This window comes from Dermochelys coriacea, chromosome 13, assembly GCF_009764565.3.
Source record: "Dermochelys coriacea isolate rDerCor1 chromosome 13, rDerCor1.pri.v4, whole genome shotgun sequence".
NCBI classification, from domain to species: Eukaryota; Metazoa; Chordata; order Testudines; family Dermochelyidae; genus Dermochelys; species Dermochelys coriacea.
The window spans coordinates 33,047,736-33,071,139 of NC_050080.1; the positions used below are offsets into that span (position 1 = coordinate 33,047,736).

The 23,404-nt window shown below is 59.2% G+C and overlaps 2 protein-coding genes and 1 long non-coding RNA gene across 26 annotated transcripts; 2 read left to right on the forward strand and 1 right to left on the reverse strand.

The window, feature by feature from the left end:
- The first annotated feature begins 1,257 nt into the window (after positions 1-1,257).
- Positions 1,258-4,908, forward strand: LOC122456440. Of its 4 annotated transcripts, none has more exons than XR_006275371.1 (4): positions 1,258-1,305; positions 1,762-1,860; positions 2,684-3,935; positions 4,673-4,908. It is a non-coding gene; the product is annotated as an uncharacterized LOC122456440 (long non-coding RNA). The 4 variants fall into 4 exon arrangements; XR_006275370.1 differs by having other exon boundaries at positions 2,684-3,809; XR_006275373.1 differs by having other exon boundaries at positions 2,684-3,429; positions 3,691-4,908.
- A 2,265-nt stretch (positions 4,909-7,173) lies between these two features.
- On the forward strand, positions 7,174-14,038 carry LOC119841956 (hornerin-like). Of its 11 annotated transcripts, XM_043495790.1 has the most exons (5): positions 7,181-7,329; positions 8,976-9,051; positions 9,373-9,465; positions 10,157-13,256; positions 13,317-14,038. In XM_043495790.1, exons 1-5 carry the CDS (start codon positions 7,306-7,308, stop codon positions 13,726-13,728), a joined length of 3,705 nt encoding a protein of 1,234 aa, XP_043351725.1. In that variant the 5' UTR covers positions 7,181-7,305; the 3' UTR covers positions 13,729-14,038. The 11 variants fall into 11 exon arrangements, with proteins under 11 accessions (XP_043351720.1, XP_043351721.1, XP_043351725.1 ...); XM_043495785.1 differs by having other exon boundaries at positions 7,174-7,329; positions 10,157-14,038; XM_043495786.1 differs by having other exon boundaries at positions 7,174-7,329; positions 10,160-14,038.
- Positions 14,039-16,499: 2,461 nt separating this feature from the next.
- LOC119841911 (zinc finger protein 239-like) lies at positions 16,500-22,036 on the reverse strand. 11 transcript variants are annotated; one of them, XM_038369717.2, is made up of 5 exons: positions 21,732-22,036; positions 19,983-20,147; positions 18,515-18,571; positions 18,166-18,262; positions 16,500-17,851 (listed from the first exon to the last, which is right to left on the reverse strand). In XM_038369717.2, the coding sequence occupies exons 3-5, from the start codon at positions 18,515-18,517 to the stop codon at positions 16,833-16,835; spliced, it is 1,119 nt and encodes a 372-aa protein (XP_038225645.1). In that variant the 5' UTR covers positions 18,518-18,571; positions 19,983-20,147; positions 21,732-22,036; the 3' UTR covers positions 16,500-16,832. The 11 variants fall into 11 exon arrangements, with proteins under 11 accessions (XP_038225645.1, XP_043352210.1, XP_038225644.1 ...); XM_043496275.1 differs by lacking the exon at positions 18,166-18,262 and having other exon boundaries at positions 16,500-17,897; XM_038369716.2 differs by lacking the exons at positions 19,983-20,147; positions 21,732-22,036 and adding an exon at positions 19,386-19,561.
- Positions 22,037-23,404: the final 1,368 nt, after the last annotated feature.

The following is a 23,404-nucleotide window of genomic DNA, read 5'->3' on the forward strand; positions in this document are numbered from 1 at the left end:
ATACTGGGCTGGACAGGCTTGGGGGAGCGCAGCTCTGCTCTGGTAGGACTCACCCTCCTCTTATGGATTCTCAGACAGCGCTGCAGCCACCCAGCTGCTACACTGGATTCCTACCCCAGTGCCTCTGGGCAAGAGCAGTCACCCCCTTGGGAAATGCTGCTGCCCTCCAGCCCCAACCTCTCGGAGCTGGAGCAGGAGTTGATGCTTCCCAGATGTCTCTTGGGAAATCAAGCCCATCCCACCAGCACCCAGCCTGCCCCACCGCCCCCGTGATGCTCCATCATGGGCTGTCCTGTCCTACCTTGCACTGTGGCTCTGCGGCCCCTGCCCCAGCTGCTCTCTGGCTGCACAGCTGCTACCCATGGCTGGGGGGAGCCCCCTGCCATCCAGGCATGGCCCCACACTATAGGCTCCATGTGTGACTCCTGGGATGGGGCAAGCTCCCCAGCACCCTGCGGCAGATTGCAGGGAAGTGACAGAGCCCTGAGCTGGGATGCTGCAAAGGGCCCATTCCTGGTTGCTTTGGAGAATGTGGGGAGAGCCTCGCCCAGTTCAGCCAGGGGTTCATGGGATTTGCTGGCCACCCATCAGGACTCCTGGCTTCTGTCCCTGGCTCTGGAGGGGAGTGAGGGCTAGTGGCTAGAGCAGGAGCTGGCTTGCTGCTGGTCAGAGCTAGGATGGAGGGGAAACAGTCAGGACTCTGATGTATAACATCCTGTCCCTGCCACAGACATCCTGTGTGACCTTGGGCGAGTCACTTCAGGTCGCCCCGTGCCTCAGTGTCCCCATGTGTGAATTGGCTATAATAAGCTGTTCTTCCAGCCAGCAGAGCAATTCACAGCTCTGGCAGATGGATCCAATGGGATTACTCCCGATTGACACCAGTGTAATAAAATCATAGAAGATCAGGGTTGGAAGGGACCTCAGGAGGTCGTCTAGTCCAACCCCCTGCTCAAAGCAGGGCCAACCCCAACAGGTCTTTGGAACAGGGGGCAGTAACAGCCCCCAGAAGCCTCACTCTTTGGGGGCCCCTGTGGGGCTGCCCTAGGCAGGGCCCAGCCAGGAGCAGGAGCTGCCAGAGGGGGCTGGCTCCGGAGCGCAGGCTGTGGCGCTCGCTGCCCCATGTCCCACTCCGCCCAGCGCGCACCGAGCTGGCTGTGTCCGGGGCCCCGTGGGGCACGCGCAGGGGATGCTGCGCTTGCCCAGGGGCCCTGGTAACTGGGGAAGCTGCGAGGGTCGGCACCTGGGATTGGGGGGGGGGATCGGGGCCGGGGCCCCTGTGCCTGGGGAAGGGCAGGGACGAGGGTGGGTCCCGGGCGAGGCGCCAGATGCTGCACGACACAGCCCCAGAGGTGGAGGGCTGCCTGGACCAGACCCCCTTGACAGCCCAACCCTGGCAGGACTCAGCTCCCTGCTAGAGCCACCCACTCCCCCTCTGCCACTGGGGAGGGGCTCAGAGATGTGGCTGGTAACAGCCCCACCTTGGCCCCAGGGCTTTCCATGGGATCCCCCTCCCAGAATGCTCCTGGCCCCTGCACCTTGAGCAGCCCGCCGCCCCCATGGGCTGTTCTGGCTGGGATAATGATCTGAGCACCGCCCTCTGCCCTGGCACCATGTGCCCCCCCAAGCACCAGGATGCCCCAAATCCCAGACATAGCGCACAGCCCCCCACCCCCAGCAAGGTCTGGCTTTCCCCGAGGCCCTGGTACGGGCATGGAAGGGTCTCAGGCGTGACCTGGCCTGTCTCCTTCCCTCAAGCAGGCTCCCCCCATCCCAGGTGGCCCTGACTTTCCGGAGAGAGTGTGGGGAGGAGGTCACAGAGTTGTGAGGAAGGGGAGATGCCATGTGGTGACTGTCCAGGTGAGGAAGGGGTTAACCTGCCCAGGCGTGGTTGGCGCAGGGGTGCCGCCATGTGGAATGGCCCTGGTGCTGCCATGAGCAGTACAGGGCCTGTGAAGTGCCACCCTATGGATCCCCCCATGCCTGGCCCTCTCTGGGGCCAGGTAGGAGGTGGTCACAGCTGCTCTCCCCCTGGGAAAAGTTTGGGGGGGTCAGCCCCTGGTTCCCAGCCCCATAAACAGTGATTGGTTAGTGACCCCTGCACACCATCCCCGAGTGTCCCTTTGCCTCGGGGCCGGGGTGGCTCTGGGGGCTGTCTACTGGGCAGCAGTGATGGGAAAGGATCTAGGGGGCACAGCGGACAAGCAGCTAGACCCAAGCTACCAGTGCAGTACCATGGCACGAGGGGTCGTGTAATCCTTGGATGTGGAACATACATGGCTATAGTGAGCTGGGAGGGGATTTCACCTCCGTGGGTGGCACTGGGAGGCTGACACTGGAAACCTGTGTCTAGTTCTGGTGTACACATTCTAACAGGTGGGTGGTACATTGGAGAGGATGCAGGGAAGAGACATGCAGAGTTTGAGGGCTGGAGAAAATGCTCTCGAGTGACCAACATAAAGAGCTAGATCCGTCTGGTTTACTAAAAAGCAGACTCAGTGTCTTAGCCAATAATCACATGACTCCAGGAACTGGGAATTCGAGGAAAACACCAGATAGAGGTTGAAAACATGAGAGCCTCATCTCTTTCATTTGTCCACGAGAAAGTGAAGTGGGTGTGTGATTGTGATCTCTAAGTACCAACCTGGGGAAGAAAGCCTGAGTAGAGGGCTTTTCAATCCAGCAGGGGAAGTCAGAGCAGGATCCAGTGGCCAGATGCTGAAACTGGAAAAATTCAGATGAGAGAGAAAGTGGAAATTTTTCACTGAGGGTGAGTAACCATTGCAACAGTTTACCAAGGGCTGCGGTGCATTCTCCAGCACTTGAAGCGTTTGCATCAAGATGGCTGCCTTTCTAAGGGATCTGCTCTAGTCTGGACATGGTGAAGGAATCAGAGGGTGATGCTCCAGCCTGTGCTGTGCAGGGTCAGCATGGCCCTTTGGCCTTATTATCTGTTGGGCTCAGACAACATGGGAAATGGGGTGTTTGATGGAAAATACCTTGTTTTTAAAGAGCTTAGACAGTTTAAAATGGAAGGGTCGTTAGACTATTGTGGAAAATCCAGTGTCATCCTCTTTTGGGAGTAAGAAATGGGAGGTTGAAGATGTCCTTCACTTACTTTGTAGTTTTCCAGTTTCTTAGAGATTGTATAAAATGGGGACAGAGACCTTTAACTGACATTAAATGACATTTTGTTCTGTGTGAATTAGTCTTAGGACGGGCTAGGTACCACCTCTGTATTAATAAAGTACTTTATAAAAACGTAGAGCGCAGGCCATAGAATTATTATGTTATAATGGTTCAACACAGAAACTATTACAAAGGTGACAAAATAAACCACTTACTCACCTTATATGCTTTTTGTCATGTGCTGAATCTATGGAGAACAATTTTACTCCTGCCAGTACACTGAAATGCCATCATAAAGCAGTAGGTCAATGCCCAAGTTTTTTATGAGGATTTGTATATATGGTTTTAGCTGTTTAGTTATGACACCATTTAGTAAATGTTTCTAAGGAATAAAAAGCTTTTCAAATACCCCCTTGCTTTTCTTACCTAGCGTTTATTTCTGCTGCTAAACAAAAGTATCGTTTCCTTCCTTTTTCACACTTTTTAGTTAGAACATCGTAACGATGGCTGCATTGGAATAGATACAGAGAACTCTCTTACGCTGGTCTCTATCTTCTGTAGCACACTAAGTGCTCGAGACTGTAGACTTTAAAGAATCTTTGTCCAATCTGCTGAGAAGCACATCCTCACAGCCGCTGACGTTCAGATTGCTGCAGCTGGAGGAGGAGTTCCATGGATGGGTGAACTCTAGGTGTGCAATTATCTCTGGGGGATTCTCTTCAGAGCAGTGTGGCCGAGTGGATAGAGCAATGGATTGCGACTGCTGAGACCTGGGTTGTCTTCCTGGCTCTTCCCCTTCTGCTTGGGTTTGCTTGGGCAACTAGTTTCCCCCTTTTTGTGCCTCCGTTTCCCCATTCATTAAATGGGCATCATGCTCTGAAGTTCTTTGAGATCTATGATGAATAGTACCAGGGGTTAAAGTGCAGGGCTCCCTTCAGCTCCCAGTGGCCCAGAATATCAAAGCCCTGCTCCTCTGCTGTGGATGATTCAGTTTTTCTCTAAAGTCAGACATTCAGCAGCCGCTCTCCTTTTCCTCTGCTGACACCATTTGCTGGCACAACTTGCTGCTGCCCTACCATGACCCATGCCAATGCTGGGAAGGGCAGAAGTTGGGGTTTGTGTCTCTGCGAAATGCAGCAACATCTGCCTTCCTGGGTCCCTTCGCTAGGCTGTGTGCAGGGGTGAGATGTCATTTAAGCTACTGACACAATGTACTTGTGGCACTACATACTGCTAATGGGATGACTCTTCGCCTTCGTGTACCTGGGACAGGGGCAATATGTACTGGTGGTCGGGGGGGGGGCCACACGACAGCCAGTTCCCAGTAGCTCAGCCCCTTCTGTGTATTACTGTAGCGTGGAAGGACCCCAGTCATGGTAGGTGCTGCACAGTGAACAACAGCACCGCCCCTGCCCCCAGAAGCTCACAGTCCAAGTGTAAGGCACAGGCCAAGAGATGGATACCGAGCGATGTGGGAGGACAAGGAAGTCAGCAGGATGTGCACTAGGCTCAGCTCACCAGGAGCCTGTCTGGTTTTTTGTAGGGCTCACAGCCAAAGAGAGTTCTGTGGAGGGATGTGAAGGTAGCTAACAAGGCTTCTGAAGGCTCCAGTTCCTGCAGGACTTGTGGTTGCACCCTGCTGCTTTTCTGATGACCCGCGAACCTGACAGCACCTCAGCTGTATCTTCCCGACATCCTCCGGGTCGCAGGGTGGCGCAGAGAAATTGGTGTGGCCTGGTGGCCAGCGCACAGGCTGGCCCTTAGACTCTATTCCCAGCTGTGGATAAGTCCTGTCACAGTCTTCTCTGGGCCTCAGTTTCCCCATCTGTAAAATGGGGTAATGCTGCACCATTCTTTGGGATTGATGGATGGTAAGGGCTGGGTCTTGTTAGTTAGGTCTACTCTAACTGAAACGGTACATTGGCATAGCTTGGTCGGTCAGGGGTGTGAAAAAACACCCCAACTTCCCTTTGCTGACAGCCCCCCAAGTGCAGACACAGCTATGCCAGTGGAAAGTGACTAGTGCTGTTCCAGGAGGGGATGTTCCTACACTGCAGAAAAATTCCTGTAGGTGAAGGCTGCGTCTACCCTATGGGGCTGCGCTGTTTAGTCTCCATAGTGTAGATGTGCCCGTACCTTCTCAGCCATGTCTTTATCTTCCCTCAGGCCCTGCCAAGTTCCTTGCAGGCTTCCTGCTCCTGAGAGAATCTCTTGTTTGGTTTGCTACCCTTGCCTGTTTGCTCTTCAAAGTCCCTCCAGCCCTTCCGATTTCCTTGTCACCTGTGGGAGTGGCAGATGCTCTTTTCCTGGATTTCCATTCCTGAAGGATCTCGTCTGGCTCGTGTCACTTCCGGCCACGCAACTGTCATAGGCTGTCCTACCAGCATCACTACCGCTGGGGTTTTGTGGTGCAAAGGGTGGTGTGGATGCTCTGACTTGGGTTCAAATCCGCCTCATTTTGGTTTTGCTTAAAACCAGGTCTACACTTGGGAGTGTTAATTCATTCGTAGATTCCAAGGCCCTGTGATCATCTTGTCTGACCTCCTGTAGAACCCAGGCCAGAGAATGTCCCTGAATCAATTCCTATTTGAACTCGAGCAGCTCTTTTAGAAAAACATCCTATCTTGATTTTAAAATTGCCAGGGATGGAGAATCCACCACAAGCCCTGGGAGGTTGTTGCAATAGTTAATTACCCTCTCCATTAAAGATGTGCAGCACTCTGCATTTGTCTGGCCTCAACTTCCAGCCACTGGCTCTTGTTAGATGTTTGTCTGCTAGACTGAAGAGCCGTCTGTTGTCACATTCCTGGTTCCTCTGTAGGTATTTATAGACCACGATCAAGTCACCCCTTAACCGAGGCTATACGAACAAAAAAACGCAGCTATTCCAGTGTGAAAATGTTTTTACTGGTATAACTTATATTGGCTCAGGGTGTGAAATGAGCGATACCAGCAAAGAGTGCTTTTGCCACTTGAACAGCTTTGCTAGTACAGAAATGTCATACAACATCACCCCCAAACAGCTGTTGCTGTTGGGGTAGCTGTGAGGCGTAGCCCTGCCCTACCTCAAGAAGGAACAGATTTAAGCTGCACTTTCATCATGTGAAATAGGATCATCCACACGGGGTTTCTGAAGGGGAGTAGGGGATGTGGTTTCTGTGATAGCAGGGCCTTGACTCCATGCCCCAGAGGTCCCTGCCAATCTTGTGTCCTGTGGATTTGCTGTCAAACCTCTCCTTCAAGCTCTCCTTTGCTGTGAGGCCTTCAATAAACATTTTTATCATCTGTTAAACTTTTCCCGTCTTTTTCTTGTACCAAACCAAACCCATTCCAGGTACCAACACATAGAACAGGCCAAGGACAAAAAAAACTCTATGCCAGAAAAAAGGAGAGACCACAGACCAGATCTATAAAGGGAATTAAAAATCCCCAGGTGCCTTCGGTGCTAAATACCTTTACGAATCTGGCCTCTAGCTATTGACACTATACTTGGATTCCCATGACAATATTCCCAGCCCTGTATTCAAACAAACAAGTATAGAAAAAAGAGGAACTCCAAGTCAAATGGGAAAAGGGTGGGGAAGAGACAGGGAGGGATGTGGATTGATCACCTGCCTTTCATACATGCAGCCTGCCAGGATCTTTAGTCCACTAGTTCTAGGAAACTGGCAGAAATAGCCTACAACAAACTCGACAAGGGTTCGGCGGCTGGTGCGCCGAGGTGGCTGCCCATCGTCACATCCTCTCCTTGTGCTCCCCCATCAGCCTGGCTGGATCCACCAGGGATGGGTGTTTTGTCCTGCGTTTGTACAGTGCCTAGCATGGGGGGGAGGGGGCCCTTAGTCTCCTCCTACATGGGCTGCAGCGTTCCCATATGTGCAAGGCAGGGGTCTGGATTCTGTTCCCAACAGGGTGCGGGCCTACGAATGCCATGTCCAGCTCTCTGCTCCTGTTTCACTCCGGGGCACGTGCCTCACCAAGCTGCTCGCTTAAGTGCCTTCCATTCTTGTCCTAGGAGCATGATTTCCTTCCTTTTCAGTGCAGAGCCTCTGTGAATCCCCGGGGGATCTGAGTAATAATAGGCTGTTGGGGGAGACTCCAGAGCCTTAGGAGTGAATCCAGAGTGACTCCTGGGGCAGCAGGGACCATCTGGTCTGTGTCTGTGCAGTGCCTGGCATGGGCGACCGCTGGTCTGCCAGGGTGAGTGTGGACAGGTCACGGCTGCTCCTTGGCGCTGGGAGCTGGGCCCTGGATCACAGCAGTGTGAGCTTGGGTTGGGTGTGTGACCCCCCACCTGGACTGACCCAACCCCAGCCCAGTGTGGCTTCCAGGTGGGGGTGTGGGCAGCTGGAGCTGCACCTCCCCCTGCTGTCCCTGCCTTGGGAGCACAGGGATGGGGGTGGGGGGGGGGAAGCTGAGGAGGGCCAGGGGACACTGGGGACAGGTGGGGAGGGCAAGAAGTGGGATTCAGGGGGCTGTGGGGCACAATGGAGAATAGGGGGAATGACGGGGTGAAGTGTGCAGGGGAATGGGAGGAGATGGGGGGTTGTGAGAGGTTCAAGGGGGTGCAGGAAGGCTGGGGCGAATAGGGGGCAGATGGATGGGTGCAGGGGGGGCCAGGGTGAATAGGGGGCAGGTGGAGGTGGGGGGCAGGGGGTGGGGAGCTGTGGGGAATGGAGGGAGATGGGGGGCAGGAGGGCCAGGGCGAAGGGGGGGGCAGGTGGAGGGGCGCGGGGGGGACGTGGGGGTGCAGGAGGGCCGGGGTGAATGGGATGCTGGGGGTGGGGGGCGGGCTGCGGGGAAATGGGCATAGCGGGGCGGGGGCTGCATTTACGGGCAGGGGCCGGGCTCCCCTGCAGGCCCCGGGGCCGGACCAGCTCTGGGCCCGCCCCGGGGGAGGGTCCCGTGGGGCCGGCTATGGGGCACAGGGCGGAGTCCCCGGGGCTGGCGGCGGGAGGGTCCCGCGGGGCCAGGGGGTGAAGCTCCAGGTGGACCCCGCCCCGGACGGCGCTGGGGCTGCCCGGGGGTCGCTGAGCCCGGGCCCGCCGCGGAGCCTCCCCTCACCCGGTAATTGCACCCGGCGGCGGAGCAGCGGGGGCTGGGCGCAGCGTGGGGGGCTGGGCCGGGGACCTGGGAGCCATTCGGGGGGCTGCGGAGGCTGGGTAAAGCGTGGGGGGGGCTGGGTACAGTGTGTGTGGGGGGGGGCTGGGTACAATGTGGGGGGGGGCTGAGCAGGGTAAATTGGGTGCAGCGATGGGGGGGATGGGCAGGCTGGGTGCAGCGGGGGGGAACTGGGGGCGAGGTGTAGTGGGGGGGCTGGGCAGGGCAGGCTGGGTGCGGTGTGGGGGAACTGGGGGCTAGGTGTAGTGGGGGTGGGCTCGGCAGGCCGGGTGCAGCATGGGGGGGGGCTGGCTTCTGTGGGGGGGCTGGGTGCAGGGTGTGGATAGCTGGATGTTTGGGGCAGGTGCGAGGCTGGGCACAGCCTGGGAGGGGGCTGGGCAGTCTGGGTGAGGGGTGGGGGGTTGCTGAGTGGGTGGGGTGGTGATAGGGTTGGGTGGGTGTTGGAATATCAGAATGTTGGGGGGGGGGCTGGCTGGAGGTGGGGGGCTGTGTTTCCGGGGCTGGGGCCTGGCTGGTGGGTTTCTCAGGGCCCCGTTGGGGGGCACCTCGGGCTCTGTTGCTGGGGGCGCTGGCTGCTCCAGTTCTTTCCCCGCCATGGCTGTTGGCTGGAGAGTGACCAAATGTTTCCGCAGCGACACAGACACCAGATCTAGGGGCAGGGAATGGGGAGAAGCACCCCCCCCCCGCCCGCACTTCCCCACTGACTGCACTTCTCACCCTGGCAGGCTGCAGAGCTGTGGCCCGGTTCACTCATGGCTGCGGCAGAGCCCGCTCGGGGAAGGGACTCTCAGCGAGCTGCAGGTGAGTCTGCCCAGGGGAGGGGGTGATGGTGCGGGAGTCCTGCCTAGTGGGGTGTGAGCCACATGGGATGGATCAGGGGAGGGGGAATCCCTTGGGATGCTCAATAGGGGGCACCCAGTGCAGCCCCCTCAATGAGGGGCTGTTGGAATTGGCCTCCCGACGGCTTCCCCTGGTGCAGCAGGAGCCTCCAGGCAATGACAGTCACCCTGGGGCTGTAGCTCCTAGCGAGAGTGACCTCCTCCAGACATAGGGTGGTGCCACCCTCCCATTCCCAGGGCTCTCCAGGAGGTCTCCCTGACCTCACCTCTTTGCTTCCTCCAGAAGGATGCTCTGTCCCCCTGCCGGACCCGGCGTCCTGGGTGGAAGGGGAGAACGTGTGGGTGCTGGAGCTGCAGCCCTACAGCGATCCCAGTGGTGAGTGAGCCCTCTGTACTTGGCACTGGGGTGACTGCTGCTGGGTCCAGTTCTGGGGCCTACAGTTGAGGAAGGAGGTTGATGAGTTGGAGAGGGGTCGGAGAAGAGCCACGAGACTGAGGAAAGGATAGAAAATCTGCCTTACAGCGATAGATCCCTGAAGCTCGATCTCTATCGCTTAACAAAGAGAAGGTTCAGGGATGACTAGACCACAGCCTATACGCACCTACACGGGGGAACAAATATTTGATAATGGGCTCTATGCCCAGGGGAGGGGGTGATGGTGTGGGAGCCCTGCCTAGTGGGGTGTGAGCCTCATGGGATGGATCAGGGGAGGGGGAATCCCTTGGGATTCTAGCAGTCGAAGGTCTAACGCAAGCCAGTGGCTGGACGCTGAAGCTAGGCATGTCCAGACTGGAAAGAAGGTGTGCCTTTTGACAGTGAGTAATTAACCTTTGAAAGCATTTACCAGGAGTGGTGGTGGACTCTCCATCACTGACAGTTTTCCAGGCAAGATGGGATGGTTCTCTTAAAGGGCTGCTCTGGTTCAAATCGCGATTGATTCCGGGTGGGTCTCGGGCCTGGGCTACGCAGGAGGTCAGATTACATGATCATGTGGGCCCTCCTGGCTGCACCCAGTGGTCCCCCCGGCTGAGGCTGGAACTCACCTCTGGTTTGCTCTGTTTCCCAGCAGGTGATGAAGCGGTAAAGCTGGAGCCGCAGGGGCCCTTCCTGAGAAGCACTGTGAGGGCTGGAAAGCAGGAGATGCCAAAGCCAGGTGTAGCAGGGATGCTGGAGCCGGAGGGACCATTCCTGAGAAGCGCTGTGAGGGCTGGAAAGCAGGATATGCCGAAGCCAGGTGTAGCAAGGATGCTGGAGCCGGAGGGGCCCTTCCTGAGAAGCGCTGTGAGGGCTGGAAAGCAGGAGATGCTGAAGCCAGGCGTAGCAGGGATGCTGGAGCCAGAGGGACCATTCCTGAGAAGCGCTGTGAGGACTGTAAAGCAGGAGGTGCAGGAGCCAGGTGTAGCAGGGATGCTGGAGCCAGAGGGGCCGTTCTTGAGAAGCACAGTGAGGGCTGTAAAGCAGGAGACATTGGAGCCAGAGGGGCCATTCCTGAGAAGCGCTGTGAGGGCAATAAAGCAGGAGATGCCGGAGCCAGGCGTAGCAGGGATGTCGGAGTCGGAGAGGCCCTTCTTGAGAAGTGCTGTGAGGGCTGTAAAGCAGGAGATGCTGGAGCCAGGCATAGCAGGGATGCTGGAGCCAGAGGGGCCGTTCCAGAGAAGTGCTGGAGAGAACATTCCCTGGATCCCGGAGCAGGGCAGAGCTGGTGGGAGCCAGCACCGGGCAGTGAGGAAGAACCCTCCACGGAGGAGGCAGGGTAAGAACAGCCACTATGACCCCCCGCCGGGGAGGCAAGGGGGCAGCCCCCTGCGGGACATCACTGTGCCCCAGAGCGCAGCTGCAGGGGGGCCGCCCCACACGTGTGCCACTTGCGGAAAGAGTTTCAGCCGCCGCTCCAAGCTGAGCTCCCACCAGAGGAACCACACTGGAGACAAACCCCACAGCTGTGGGGACTGTGGGAAGGGCTTCCTGTGGCGCTCGGACCTGCTCCGGCACCAGCTCATGCACACGGGGGAGCGTCCCCACCACTGCCCCCAATGTGGCCGTGGCTTCAGCCGGGCCTCACGGCTCCAGCAGCATCAGAGAGTCCACACGGAAGCCAACCATGGAATGGAGGGAAGCCCGGTGCCAAGTGCGCTGCAGGGAGTCCACGGGGAGCCTGGCCACGGAGTGGGGCAGAGCCCGGGGCTGAGTGAGGGGCTGGGAGTCCACAGGGAGCCTGGCCATGGAGTGGGGCGGAGCCCAGGGCTGAGTGAGGGGCTGGGAGTCCACGGGGAGCCTGGCCATGGAGTGGGGCGGAGCCTGGGGCTGAGTGAGGGGCTGGGAGTCCACATGGAGCCTGGCCACAGAGTGGGGCAGAGCCCAGGGCTGAATGAGGGGCTGGGAGTCCACGTAGAGCCTGGCCATGAAGTGGGGCGGAGTCCAGGGCTGAGTGAGAGCCGGGGAGTCCACGGGGAGCCTGGCCACGGAGTGGAGCAGAGCCCGGGGCTGAGTGAGGTGCTGGGAGTCCACACGGAGTCTGACCACGGTGTGGGGCAGAGCGCGGGGCTGAGCGAGGGCCGGGAAGTTCATGTGGAGCCCAGCCATGGAGTGGGGCGGAGCCTGGGGCTGAGTGAGGGGCTGGGAGTCCATGTGGAGCCCTGCAATGGAGCAGAGAGGACCTGGGCTCTGACTACGCTGCAGAGAAGCCATGCGGAGCCTGCCCTTGGAGGGGAGGGCAATGTGGCACAGAGCCCAACCTTGTTTGCACTGCAGGGAGTCCATGGAGAGCCCTGCCACGGAGCGGCGTGGAGCCCGGTACTCACTACACTGCAGGGCGTCCATGTGGAGCCTGGCCACAGAGTTGGGCGGAGCCCAGGGCTGGGAGTCCACACAGAGCCTGGCCATGGAGTGGGGCAGAACCCGGGCCTGAGTGAAGGGCTGGGAGTCCATGCAGAGCCTGGCCATGGATTGGGGCGGAGCCCGGGGCTGAGTGAGGGGCTGGGAGTCCACGTGGAGCCCGGCAATGGAACAGAGAGGACCTGGGCTTTGACTACGTTGCAGGGAGTCCATGCAGAGCCCTGCCACGGCGCAGGTTGGAGCCCAATGATGACTACGCTGCAGAGAAGCCATGTGGAGCCTGTCCATGGAGGGGAGGGCAATGTGGCACAGAGCCCAACCTTCTTTGCACTGCAGGGAGTCCATGGAGAGCCCTGCCCCAGAGCGGGGTGGAGCCCAGTGCTCACTACACTGCAGGGCGTCCATGCAGAGCCAGGCCATGGAGCGAGGTGGAGCCCAGTGCTAACTACATTGCAGGGAGTCCACGTGGAACCCTGCCACGGAGCAGGGTGGAGCCCGGTGCTCACTACACTGCAGGGTGTCCACGCAGAGCCAGGCCATGGACCGGGATGGAGCCCGATGCTCACTACACTGCAGGGCGTCCACGCAGAGCCTGGCCACGGAGCAGGGTGGAGCCCGATGCTTACTACACTGCAGGGCGTCCACGCAGAGTCAGGCCACAGACCAGGCTGGAGCCCAGTGCTCACTACGCTGCAGGGTGTCCACGGAGAGCCCTGCCATGGACAAGAATGGAGCCCAGCCCTGAGTGCACTGCAGGGCATCCACGGGGAGCCCAGCCACAGCCCAGAAGGGAACCCAGCGCTGATTGCCTTGCAGAGGGTCCACGCGGAGCCCTGGGACAGCGCAGAGGGTAATGTGGCACAATGCTCAACCTTGTTTGCACTGCAGAGAATTCAGGCAGAGCCCTGCTACAGCACTGAGGGACCCGCAGCCCAGAGGCTGGAGCTGATTGTACTGCAGAGAGTCCATGGGGAGCCCTGCCATGGAGCAGAGGGGAGCTCAGGCCTGACTGCTCGGCAGGGAGTCCACGGGGAGCCCTGCCACGGCACCGAGCAGAGCATGGCACTGAGTGCGGTGCAGACAGTCCACGGGGAGCCCTGCCACAGCACCGAGCAGAGCCCAGCACTGAGTGCGGTGCAGACAGTCCACGGGCAGCCCTGCCACGGCACAGAGCAGAGCCCGGCACTGAGTGCAGTGCAGACAGTCCACGGGCAGCCCTGCCACGGCACCGAGCAGAGCATGGCACTGAGTGCAGTGCAGACAGTCCACGGGCAGCCCTGCCACGGCACCGAGCAGAACCCGGCACTGAGTGCAGTGCAGACAGTCCACGGGCAGCCCTGCCACGGCACCGAGCAGAACCCGGCACTGAGTGCAGTGCAGACAGTCCACAGGCAGCCCTGCCATGGAGCAGAGAGTCCCGTGGCCCAGAGCCTGGCACTGGCTGCGCTGCAGTGTCTCCAGGCCGGAGAGGCTCAATGTGTCATCGCTGAGCGAGGGGGAGGCCTGGCCGAGACCCCCCCATCCCCTGCAGCCTTGGTGCAGGAGAATCTCTTCCAATGTCCTGAATGCCGAAAGTGCTTCGGCCGCAGCTCATACCTGGTGAAGCACCGCCGGATCCATGGGGCGGGAAAGCCCCACCAGTGCCCCCAGTGTGGCAAGTGCTTCAGCCAGCGCTCGTACCTCTGCAAGCACCGCCGTATCCATGCCGCCGCAGCTGGCAAACCCCACGAGTGTGCGCTGTGCGGCAAGCGCTTCAGCCTTCGGTCCTACCTCTGCAAACACCGCCGCATCCACACGAGATAGGCCCGGTCCCAGCATCTGGGAGCCACAGCAGCCCTGCATGGGCCGTGCATGGCCCTGGAGCCAAGGGGACGCCGCCCAGGAGCCACAGAGCCATGGTACAAGCAGCCCATGGAGCGTGCCGTCAGAGCCCATGGCACGGGAGCACTGCCGGCTGAGCTGGCAGGCACGCGGTGCAAGAGGGAGCGCTGGGTGAGGCTGGGTCGTTATGGGAGTGGCTGGTGGGAATAGAGGGGAGAACTTTCTGTGCCACGTTCTGTAGTGTTTTTGGTCAATAAACAGTTTTGAAGAGGGGGAAATGCTCCCTTGTAAATGCGTGTCTCCTCTCTGCAGCTGTTTGGGGGCAGACCCAGGGCAAGGGCTGTGGCCCTGGGGTGAGAGCAGGACAGCCTGACCTGCATATTCTGCGTGAGCCTCTCCAGCCGGGAGGCCAGTGTGCCCACGCAGCCATTCCCGCGGGGGGAGCAACTCTGTCACGGTGCAGCCCGTAACCCCTGCTGGAATGCAGCAGCTCACCCAAGGCTGGGATTCCCATGGGGCATCAAGTCCCCCTTTGGGAGCCCCAGCTTCCAGCAGGCCCTGCCACTCTGGTCTGGGGGCTACACCCAGGCTGGGGCAGCACATGGGAGGGGCAGTGCGTGGAGTGGTGATTGTCTCTCCTCCTGTGGGAGGCCCAGGGACCAGACCCAGGGTTGGGTTCCCCACAGGAATGGCATGGTGCTGCTGCTGCCCCAGCCCCATTGCCCCTGCTGGACGGGCCCAGCCAGGTGCTGCTAGCTGCCTGCACAGCTGGATCTGGGCCTGCTGCCCCGGCAGCTGTAGGGTGGAATTTGGGAGCTGAGGGCATCAGACGTGCTGAGCTAGCGCCCGGCAGCCTCTCTAGCACTCATGTCTTCTCTGCAGACAAGATCTGGCTTATGCTGGGCTCCGGGGCCCATTGGAGAGCGCCTGCTACAGCATTATAATGGCCTTGGCTGTTGGAGCCCCTGGGCCCGCTCGCTGTGGGGGCTCCCTCCCGGGCGTGTGCCCGGACCCTGCACACAGTTCTCCGTTGGGTAGCAGCACCTCTGCCTGTGAGACAATTCGTTGCTCCCAAATTCTCTCTGGCCCTGGACAGGGTGTGCCGGTCACTTCGCTGTTATTAGAACAAACGTGGCTGGGGTGTTACTGGTTAAAACTTACCCAGAGAGGCAGTGGCCTTGAACCCATCAGCAGGGTGCGCCCGTCTGGGAAAGGGCCATTTCTCTGGGGTCTCTTTGGGGGTCCCAGAGCTGGGAGCATGGAGCCAATGGGGAAACAGCCCTCGGGGTTAGGACGAGGGAGAGTGAGTGCCATCTGTGGGAGGCAGTGAGGGGACCTCCCTAAGCAGAGAGGAAGGTGGGGGGTGGGGCGATGGGCCTGAAGCCTGTGTGGAGGCCTGGGGCACCCCTTAGCTGAGCATTGAGGAAGATACTGAATAGCATCGGACCTGCCCCCCCCCATGACAATTCAATTCCTTTTTGCCTTCTGTTGGTCCTGATCCCTTTAACAAGGCTGAGGTAGGTTTGGGGCAAATTTAAGCACTTCAACAACCAAAAGCAGTTCGCTCAGCCCAGGGCCCTGAGTCTCATGCTCCCAGCATGCAGGCTCCCCCGTTCCCCCCCACATGCTCCGCCTGACCCTCCCAACAGCAGATCCACATACCCCCCCACGCCGGTCCACCTTCACCCCATGCAGAGCCTGTGGGAGGAGCTGGGGTCTCGCAGGCCCACCTGAATTGTGAGCACAGTTGTGGAAATGTGGGTAAAGGTTCAGAAATAGTCACTAATCCCCTCTAACAACCGACATTACGAAAAGGGAGCCAGCCGGCCTGCACTGGGCCAAACAAACAGGGCTCCAGCTCCAAGCCAGGAGCCCACGTCTGATGACCTAGAACTGGAGCCGGGAATCGATGGACCAGAACTGGGGGGTTGGCAATTAGGTCTGATAACGAGAGGGGGCTGTGCCACGCTCAGGGCCATATAGAGAAGGCTGCAGGATCTAAAGACCTGGGAACTGGTGGAGTGAAAGGAGTGAGCTTCCGCATCAGAACAGCCCCCCAGCCTCCTGTGACCCCAGGACCCATCCTGAGCCCATTGGGCCTTCATTGCCCTGTTCCTGAGACATGCCCAGGCCAGAGGACACTGCTGCCCCCGCCGGTGCTGGCTCGAGCCCAACCACCACCCGCGATGCGAATCCTGGGCTCCCGCTGTCACCGCATTCCCTTGGGCACCTCCTGTCACCCCATTTCCGTGGGCTCCCGCTGTCACCCCATTCCCTTGGGCAGCCTTATCCTTCCCCACCTTAGTTCTCTCTTGCCTTCTGTTCAGTGCCTGGCTCTCTCGCAGCTGAGCCTGTGATCGGAGTGGTCGTGGATAGCAATGCCCTCGCCAGCTCAACGCTGGGACAGGTTTGCCAGGGCTGGGAGTGGCTGAGCAGACCCTGGAATAGGCCTGGCTTGCTCCAGCAGACAGGCTGCAAGCGAGACTCAGAGGCATTTTCTCTCCAGGCTGGTCTTTCCTTGTGTGCATCTGCCATGCTCTGTCCTCTGGGAGGAAGGGCCAAACTAATGGCAGCTCCAGCCCATTCTCTTTGCCCAACAGAAAGCAGCTGATCACCAGCTCTATTGCTTGCTAAGAGATTGCCAGATGGGAGAGAGTTTTAGGAGAACCCCCCTCCCAGTGCGAAGAGGAGCACGGGCTGCTGGTGAACTAAAAGCCAGACTGAATACTTTACGTTTCAAAGGCTACAACTGGTTAGCGCTCTTTTCGGTAGCTTTAATCGAAAGCTAAGGAGATGTTTGCTGGGACATCAGCCCCATATGGGCTCAGCAAGGCGGGGTCTCTGGACTGGAACCCCAAACCAAGTGGAACTGCTTAGCACTGGGCAGCGACAGGGTCCCGTTAACGCCACAGACCCTGTGGGCTTGTTTATTCCAGCTGAATTAACCCACCTCCGCAGAGCACCTTCCCCTCACCCACTCGTACAGGCCCCCCGTGGCACCCTTCTCCCAGCAGGGCCCGGAGCCTCCCGCTCCCACCAGGGGTTGCACCCTGGCTTGCTGCTGCCGGGCCTGGGACTGCCAAGCCCTAGTCATGGAGTCTCTGGTGGCGGACGAGCGCCGAGCTCTGGCTGAAGCCGGTGCCGCACTCGTGGCAGGTGAACGGCCGCTCCCCGGTGTGGACGTGCTGGTGCCGGAGCAGCGCGGAACTGACGGCGAAGCGGCGCCCGCACTCGGCACAGCGGAAGGGCGCCTCCCCGGAATGCCTGCGGCGGTGCTGGCGGAGGGTGGCGTGGGCAGCAAAGGTGGCCCCGCAGTCCCGGCAGGGGAAGGGGCGCTGGCCGGCGTGCAGGCGCTGGTGGTGCTGCAGGGTGGCGGCCCGGGTGAAGCCCTTGCCGCAGTCGGAGCACTCGAAGGGGCGCTCGCCCGTGTGCAGCCGGCGGTGCTGGATCAGCGCGGTGGCCTGGGCGAAGCGCTCCCGACACTGCCCGCAGCGGAAGGGGCGCTCGCCAGTGTGGGTGCGGCAGTGAGCCGCCAGGTGGGCGCTGCGGGCGAAGGCGGCCCCGCAGTCCTGACAGGCGAAGGGGCGCTCCCCGGTGTGGGAGCGCTGGTGGCGCAGCAGGTTGGAGCTCTGGCTGAAGCCCTGGCCGCACTCGGCGCAGCGGAAGGGGCGCTCCCCGGTGTGGGACTGGCGGTGCCGGGCCAGGTCGGCTTTGGTGCCAAAGCGCCGGTCACAGTCGCCACAGCAGAAGGGGCGCTCCCCGGTGTGGGTGCGACGGTGCTGCACCAGGTTGGCATTTTGGGTGAAGCGCTTGCCGCACTCAGCGCAGGCGAAGGGGCGCTCCCCGGTGTGGGTCCGCTCGTGCTTCACCAGGCGGGCGCTCACGGCGAAGCCGCGGCCACATTCGGCGCACACGTAGCGCTGCTGAGCTCCTCGGGGCTGGGGGACTGGCTCGGTGGGGGTCTCTGGCTGCTGCCCAGAGCCGCTTCTCCTTCCCGACCGGCGCAGGCTCCCAACCCGCTCTGAGTGCTGGCAAACGTCCAGCTGGGCTCCTTTGGGTGTCCCGTCCAGCTGGGCAGCCCCCTCCTTGCTCGCCCGGTCATCTGCTGAGACACAGATGTGAGTAGCTCCCTGCACCGGGGCAAAGGGACCCTGCGGGTGGGAGTGCGTGTCACTAATAAACCTCTGTTTGTAAGGCTGGGAACCAGGATCTGACCCCCAAACCCACCCATGGGGAGGGTAGAGTGTCCAGTTCTGCTGCATATCCTGGCTAAGCCCTAGAGACAACATGGGGTGGGGGGTTCCCCCAGGGCTAGTGGGGCTGTATCACAGGCCAGGTGAATACAGATGGGTCATGCTGGGAGCTTTGCAGCAGCTTTGGGGCCATTCCGCGCCACAGCTGGGTTAAACCCTTCCTCACCTGGGCTGGCACCACGTGGCATCTCCCCTTCCTCACAGTCCTGGGGATCCGGGACCTGCAGCTCCTCCCCGCACTCCATCTGGGAGTTGAGGGCAGCCTGGGACAGGGGAAGGAGATGGGAGAGGTCAGGGTTTAAGCTGGATTCTCACGGCCTCGGCCCCATCTCCAAGCCCCGTTCTCTCTGGACACAACGGTTCTAGATTCTGCATGTCTGGCAAAAGGCTCGGTCACCATATTGCACTGCAGCCCCCAGCTCCTCCCAGTGAGGGAGCCCCTGGGGTAGCCATTGACCACCTGAGACAGGGCCCCTCTCCCCAGTCACGCCTTCACCAAGAGGGAAGGGACTCACCATGTTGCTCCCTGACGCGTCACGAAGGCAGGTCACGCCACCCGGGCTGGGAGAGGCCTGTCGAGAAATAACAGCGTCAGAGCCTGGGGAATCTCCAGGGGAGCAGCATCCAGGGCCGCGGGGACACTGGCAGCCGAGCCCTCGGGGACTGCCCCAGGCCGGGAAATGAAACCCAGAGAGGTAAGGCCAGTTCAAACCTCCCCACTTTCCGCTCCACATGCCAGGCCGGACGAGCTGGTCCCATGGCCCCGTCCAGCCTCACACTCGACCAGAGGTTGCTTTGGTTTCATCCGAGGGTATTTCTTAACAATCTCACTTTTTCCTTCAGCTTCTGGAACAGGGCCGGGGGGCCGGAGCCCCCGGGCAGTGCATAAGGGGTACATCCCACACACCTGCACGGAGCCTCCAGGAAGGCAGCCAGGCTGCATTTGGAGACTCCAAGCCCACCGCTACCCCGGCCGTCTGTTCAGGGGTTTATCATCTCATGGCGCTTGGGCACTACACTGTTGCCAGTTAACCCAGAGGCATCTGCCCATCCTCTCAGCCCTGGGCTCTTCCACCCAGGAAGTCAGGGCAGCCTGGGCGGGCAGGGTCCTGCTGGGTGAGAAGGAGACAGGCGTCTCCCATGGCACCATCCCTGCCCTGGGGGAGAGCCAGGCCCTCTGGGGGGCAGGGAGGCTGTGCCCGGGCGGGGATCCGGGGAGGCCCCTCTGCTGGCGGGCGGGGGACAGAGGGCAGTGCCCAGCCCCTCTAGGACAGCAGGGAGACTCTGCCGCAGAGGCTGCAGCCGCCGCCCCTCCTAGTGCAGGGAGCCCGGCCCCGATCCCCTGCTCGATCCCGGGCGCCGCCCCCCCGCAGCTCCCCCAGTTACCGGGGCCCCCGGGCTGGCGCCGCGTCCCCTGCGCTCGCCCCGCGGGGCCCCGGGCGCAGCCGGCTCGGTGCGCGCTGGGCGGAGCGGGACGCGGGGCAGCGAGCGCCGCAGCCCGCGCTCCGGAGCCAGCCCCCTCTGGCGGCGCCTGCTCCTGGCCGGGCCCTGGCCCCCTGCCCAGCCCCCCCGGGAGGGGTCTGCCTCGGCTGTGTCGCAATCTGGCTCGATTTGGGGGCCCTATCCATGGGGGGCTGGGGCGTGTGGGGGGTTGCTGCCTGAACCCCGCGGCTGAGATCTCGCCCCCATTCTGCTGGTTGCTGCAGACACTGACCGAGATCCGAGCCCCGCATGACACAAGGTGCTGCACAGCCCCCCCTGCCCTCCGGGAGGGGCAGATGATCCAGCTCAGTAATTGCTGGTGCTGAATAAAAGCAGTTTTGTCAGGCTTCGCAGCCCCCCACCCCCTCTTATGATCAGCCTCCCCAGCTGCTTATGAGTAGGGTTTGGGGCCAGGTTTCCAGATCCGGGGTGCTGCGTGTCCGAGTTAATGCCGACTCCCGCTTGTCGAATGACAGTGAGGAGTTGGAATTATTTACTCACAGGTTCCACCAGAGATTAGCACTGTACAGGGCTGCGCAGAACCACTCGCTAGCTCAGCACCCTGTGCCGGCAGATCCAGAGCGGCTGGGGCTCCTTTGCTGCACTTGGAGGGGTGCCTGGTTTCATTCCCCAGCTCAGTTCCAAGACCAGTGTCAAAAAGAGCCTCTGCCAAAAGAAACATACATTCTGATGTCATAGCAGCTATACATGCTCAGTTTACCTGGTTTATGGGTGAAGGCAGGATTATTTACAGTCGAGAGGACTAATAATTCTTCAAGATAACGTTCACTGGCTCGCTCTTCCCCCATAATCAGTCTTCCCTGTTGATTCCCTAATGGAAAACATCTGCTGGAACAATCCTCCCTTATCAGTTTCCCAGGTTTATATACGCTTATGTAAGCAGGATCGATATCGATGTGAAAGGGATGGTTCCTCAAACTAACTGCAGTTTTATAGACACAGGGAAGCCACAGTTTGTTAGCTATAGTCTAACACACAGAATTCCCAAATAGGAATCTACTCAATGTGCAGCGGCAGGCAAAGTTAACAGAGTGTTGGGAAGCATTAGGAAAGGGATCGATAACAAGCCAGAAAATATTATAATGCCTCTATATAAATCCATGGTATGCCCACATCTTGAATACCATGTGCAGATGTGGTCACCCCAGCTCAAAAAAAGATATATTGGAATTGGAAAAGGTTCAGAAAAGGGCAACAAAAATTATTAGGGGTATGGAATGGCTTCCGTATGAGGGGAGATTAATAAGACTGGGACTTTTCAGCATCAAAAAGAGACAACCAAGCGGGGTATATGATAGAGGTCAATAAAATCATGACTGGTGTGGAGAAAGTGAATAAGGAAGTGTTATTTACTCCTTCTCATAACACATGAACTAGGGGTCACACAATGAAATTAGTAGGCAGCAGGTTTAAAACAAACAAAAGGAAATATTTCTTCACACAACGCACAGAGTCAACCTGTGGAACGCCTTGCCAGAGGATGTTGTGAAGGCCAAGACTATAACAGGGTTCAAAAAAGAACTAGATACATTCAGGGAGGATAGGTCCGTCAATGGCTATTAGCCAGGATAGGCAGGGATGGTTTACATCTTGGACCAGATCTTGTGCTCCACATTCCCTCCGAAGCACCTGGCATTGGCTACTGTTGGAAGACTGGATACTGGGCTAGATGGACCTTTGGTGTGACTGAGGATGGTCATTCTTATGTTCTTATTGATCAAGGTTACCTATCGGTCAAGAACCAGTGTTCTGGGCCTTACAATTCACACATACTCTTTGTTAATATCCTAGAGATTCTAAAGAATAGTTAATATATAAATGCATCAAATATACAGAAAGAAAAGGCCTAAAAGGGTGAATATTTACTAACAGGTAACAGGTACTAACAATAAAAAAGAAAAGCAGTACTTGTGGCACCTTACAGACTAACAAATTTATTTGAGCATAAGCTTTCGTGAGCTACAGTAGCTCTAAGATTTTAAAATTTATAAATTTGTTAGTCTCTGAGGTGCCACAAGTACTCCTTTTCTTTTTGCGAATACAGACTAACACGGCTGCTACTCTGAAACCAGGTACTAATATATAGCTAGAGGAGTGCATGGGGTTAGATAGAACAAAGGGTGGAAGGGGTGGATTTATAGATAGAGGGAGGATGTATGGGGATGGATAGGGTCAAAGGGGTTTGCTGTGGTGGCTGGTCTCAGTGCAATGTCAGCCCTAGGCTCTCACAGGGTTCAGGGGGAGTCAGAGGCCTGGTCTCCAGTGAAATCCAGTGGGGCAGGAGCCCCTCCCTCCGCACTGCCCACTCCGGCAGAGTTTCACCACCAGCCCCAGCTCCCGGAGTCCTGGGATCACGTCTCTCGGCACAAGCGCAGATCAGGGCTGGGGGGAAGCCTGGCAACGCGCCGCAGACAGGCACAGCCGGCCGGCCCAGACCCTGACAGCGAACCTCCCCACGTGCCCTTGCAGCGACCGCGTGTTTGGGGCGGGGGCTCGGCCGGGCTGCCTCTCCAGCTCCCTGTGCCCCGCCCCGCCTCGCTGCACGGGGGCCATGCGCCCTCTCCCCCGGCAAGGGCTGCGCCCCCGCGGCGCTGGGAGCAGGGCATGCTGGGAGATGTAGTTCTGAGCAGCACGGCCAGGACAGCCAGCGAGCAGCCTGCTAGGACGTGCCTCCAGAACCTGTGACGGGGCATGATGGGGGAGGCCCTTGGGCGCAGGGAATGCTGGGAGATGCAGCTCTACTCAGCATGATGCATGCTGGGAGATGCCGCTGGGGCACTAGGCATGCCCGGAGATGCACCGCCCACCTGAGGCCGGGCATGCCGGGAGATGCGTCTCACCGGGAGTGATGCATGCCGGGAGATTCCTCTTGGGCACGGTGCATGCTGGGAGATGTAGTCCTGAGGTGCTCAGCGCGAACACAGGCAGAGTTTGAACCAGGGGCAGAGAAGCAGTATCTGTTCAGGTGCCCCTGTTGTGGGATAACTGTGCAGCAGCCCCCCCCGCCCCCGCTCAGGGCAGCGAGGTCCCCAGCATGGCTCCTGCCCTCTGCCCCTGAGTCCTGGGGCTGGACATGTCTGTGATACCCTGACCTGGGTGTGCAGGGGACACCGAGATACCCTAGCAATAATGTACACCCTGTACACGAACAATAATGCTGGGCTCTGGGCTCTTTCTGAGCCGTCTGGCATGGAAAGCTAGCATTGGAGGGTATCAGCTGAGCACACGTCCAGTGGATGCAGGATGGGCTCACGGACCAAACTCTGAGCAGCGGTGGACAAGCTCCATAAAACACGGTGGTCTCTAGTGAGGTTCTGTGGGGATCGTGCCAGCCCTGGTGCAATTCACCATGATCTCCATTGACATAGAAATCAGTGTAAGCTCACCACTGAGAAAATAAGTGGAGAACCCAAATATCGGCAGGGTGGAGGACGGGGTATACACAGCCATCTGGACTGCTCGGGAAAATGGCCTAATTCAAACAAAATGCATTTTAATCCAGCCCAGTGCAAAGTGACACATCAAGGCCAAAGGAAACCGGGCCAGCCCTACCAACTGGGGGAATGAGTCCTGGACAGCAGCCGCCCTGGAAAGGACTGAGGGGGCACAAAAAGCAAGACACTCGCCATGAGCTCCCAGAGTGATGCTGTGGCACAAGGGCTAAGGGGAGGCACGGATGTATAAACGGGGTGGTGAGCAGGAAGAGGGTGGTGATGGTACCTCTGTGTAGGTTACTGGGTTGAGATGGATACGGGAGCACGGGGCCTCCAGCCCTGCTCTGGTGGCCACATTGTACAGGGATGTGGAGGGTGCAGAGCAGAGCCACACAATAACTGGAGGGGCCTGGAGACAGGCCTGCCAGGGAGAGGCCCATCCCAAAGCAGACAGAGCAGACACTTGAT

What these genes read in the sequence shown, in the direction of transcription:
- LOC119841956 (XM_043495785.1), top strand. Translation starts at nt 7,306, where the DNA reads ATGGGCGACCGCTGGTCTGCCAGG. An exon ending in GCGACCGCTGGTCTGCCAGG is followed by an intron (nt 7,330 to 8,975) that starts GTGAGTGTGGAC and finishes TCACCCTGGCAG; the next exon opens with GCTGCAGAGCTGTGGCCCGG. An exon ending in GCCCTACAGCGATCCCAGTG is followed by an intron (nt 9,466 to 10,156) that starts GTGAGTGAGCCC and finishes TCTGTTTCCCAG; the next exon opens with CAGGTGATGAAGCGGTAAAG.
- LOC119841911 (XM_038369713.2), bottom strand. Translation starts at nt 18,942, where the DNA reads ATGCAGCCTGGCTGCCTTCCTGGAGGCTCCGTGCAGGTGTGTGGGATG. An exon ending in GTGGAGCGGAAAGTGGGGAG is followed by an intron (nt 18,572 to 18,711) that starts GTTTGAACTGGC and finishes ATTTCTCGACAG; the next exon opens with GCCTCTCCCAGCCCGGGTGG. An exon ending in GCCACGTGGTGCCAGCCCAG is followed by an intron (nt 17,852 to 18,165) that starts GTGAGGAAGGGT and finishes TCTGTGTCTCAG; the next exon opens with CAGATGACCGGGCGAGCAAG.